This window comes from Echinococcus granulosus (assembly GCF_000524195.1).
Source record: "Echinococcus granulosus chromosome Unknown EG_S00132, whole genome shotgun sequence".
In the NCBI taxonomy this organism is placed as follows: domain Eukaryota; kingdom Metazoa; phylum Platyhelminthes; class Cestoda; order Cyclophyllidea; family Taeniidae; genus Echinococcus; species Echinococcus granulosus.
This window is the reverse complement of record NW_020170512.1, coordinates 14,662-16,177: the sequence shown is the minus strand read 5'-3', so window position 1 is coordinate 16,177 and position 1,516 is coordinate 14,662. Positions and strand designations below refer to the sequence as shown.

Sequence of the window (1,516 nt, the reverse complement as noted above, 5' to 3'; positions counted from 1 at the left end):
TCAACAGTGCAGTTTCACTCTTTCATAGGGACGCACAACTCAGTACTCAGCAGAACTGAAATGAGGGGATGTTTGCTTATGCAATAAAAGGATCAAAGAATTGCTGGCACAAAGGATTACTTTAATCAAACATTCAGTGGTAGATAGAACAGTGGTGATAGTCATACCTGTCGCCATCGGCGTCATTGAGTCCATAACCAAAAATTCACCACCAGGGATAGAGGAGGGCATCCATCCTGCATCAGACGACACTACCACTACCCCTATGATGTGAAGAGACCATTTTGACACAAATCTCTACTCCTTTCATACATCTTTATTAATACTTCTACCAGTTAACCACTTCCGTAGGCATGAAGTTGGTTTTGTCATCGTCTGACAGGTGGATTATTCAACAATTTCCCTGCATCACGCATAACTTCCTGGTCCAATTCAAACGAGGTGATTAGTCAAATTTCGTTTTGCAATGGCGAGGAGGTTGCTGCAAATTACTTCAAAGGGCTCGCTCATGGCTCACTAAGGACATTGATTCTCCAAGTTCTTATTATAAGGCAACACCATTTTTGCCGATAATGTGACAAGGTGCTCCTGCTTACTCAAGGAGTGTATTTTTAACATCAATAGCATGTAGGTCGCCAAAATAGAAGGTGCCACAAAGCAGTTCAGACAGATGTTTAAGTGGGAGAAGAGAGCCCTATGGCAACATCTGATATGAAGTTTATCAGATTGCAGCAAATGCTCAGTTCCATCCCTCATAGAGGTGGGTTAATATGGAGGAAGAAGAATAGGAAGGAACCAACGTAATCCATAAAATAGCTGAAATTCCTGATATACGCCCGTGGGAAGAGGGAGGGTGGAATACGAGATGAGAAAGCGGAATGTAAAGAGCTATTCGAAGAAGGGGGAAAAGAGCAGGATGGAGAGTGAAGTGAAGAATGAGGAGACACGTGTACTGAATGATGATAAGCTTGATGAGAAAGCAAAGCAAATAGGAGGGGCGTTTTGCTGGAGTCGAGACGTCCACACTACCTCTCGTCATATTGCATGCCGGTAGTGACAATTCCTTCTCTCATCGTGCATTGGCTGCATTCTGCGCCGACGCCTATCGTACCTTCATCCTGGTTCAGAAGATTGGGCAACAGGGATCGCCTGCTCTGCAGTGTTCTGCAAAGCAGGTGGAGTTTAACAGGCAGAAGTGGTGTCTAGAAGGTGTAAGGTAGTATGCTTTTTGGTTAAGCACTTGGTTAGGCCCCAATGTCCTCCATGCTTCGCTTCGTACACGCTGTTGATTGCGATGTCTCATCCAGATGGCACTGCCCATCTTTACGGCCAGCATGACTATACAACCTTTGCGTGCATTCATCCTCACAAACCATCAACTGTGTCATAACCGATTATCACGGACGTAGACTCCAACCTAACGACTGTGAGTCAGTCAGTCATGTCTCGACTCGTCTCATTTCCTCTCCTCTAGTCCAGTCTCACAAGGATGTTGGGCACATGTGCTTTGGAGCAG

At 45.2% G+C, this 1,516-nt stretch overlaps 1 protein-coding gene across 1 annotated transcript; it reads right to left on the bottom strand. All coding sequences in view use genetic code 11, as the record gives it.

The window, feature by feature from the left end:
* Positions 1-14: 14 nt before the first annotated feature.
* On the bottom strand, positions 15-1,363 carry EGR_09101 (hypothetical protein; the record flags this gene model as incomplete). Its single annotated transcript, XM_024498350.1, has 4 exons — positions 15-55; positions 168-263; positions 1,112-1,202; positions 1,280-1,363. 4 exons carry the CDS (start codon positions 1,361-1,363, stop codon positions 15-17), a joined length of 312 nt encoding a protein of 103 aa, XP_024347217.1.
* Positions 1,364-1,516: the final 153 nt, after the last annotated feature.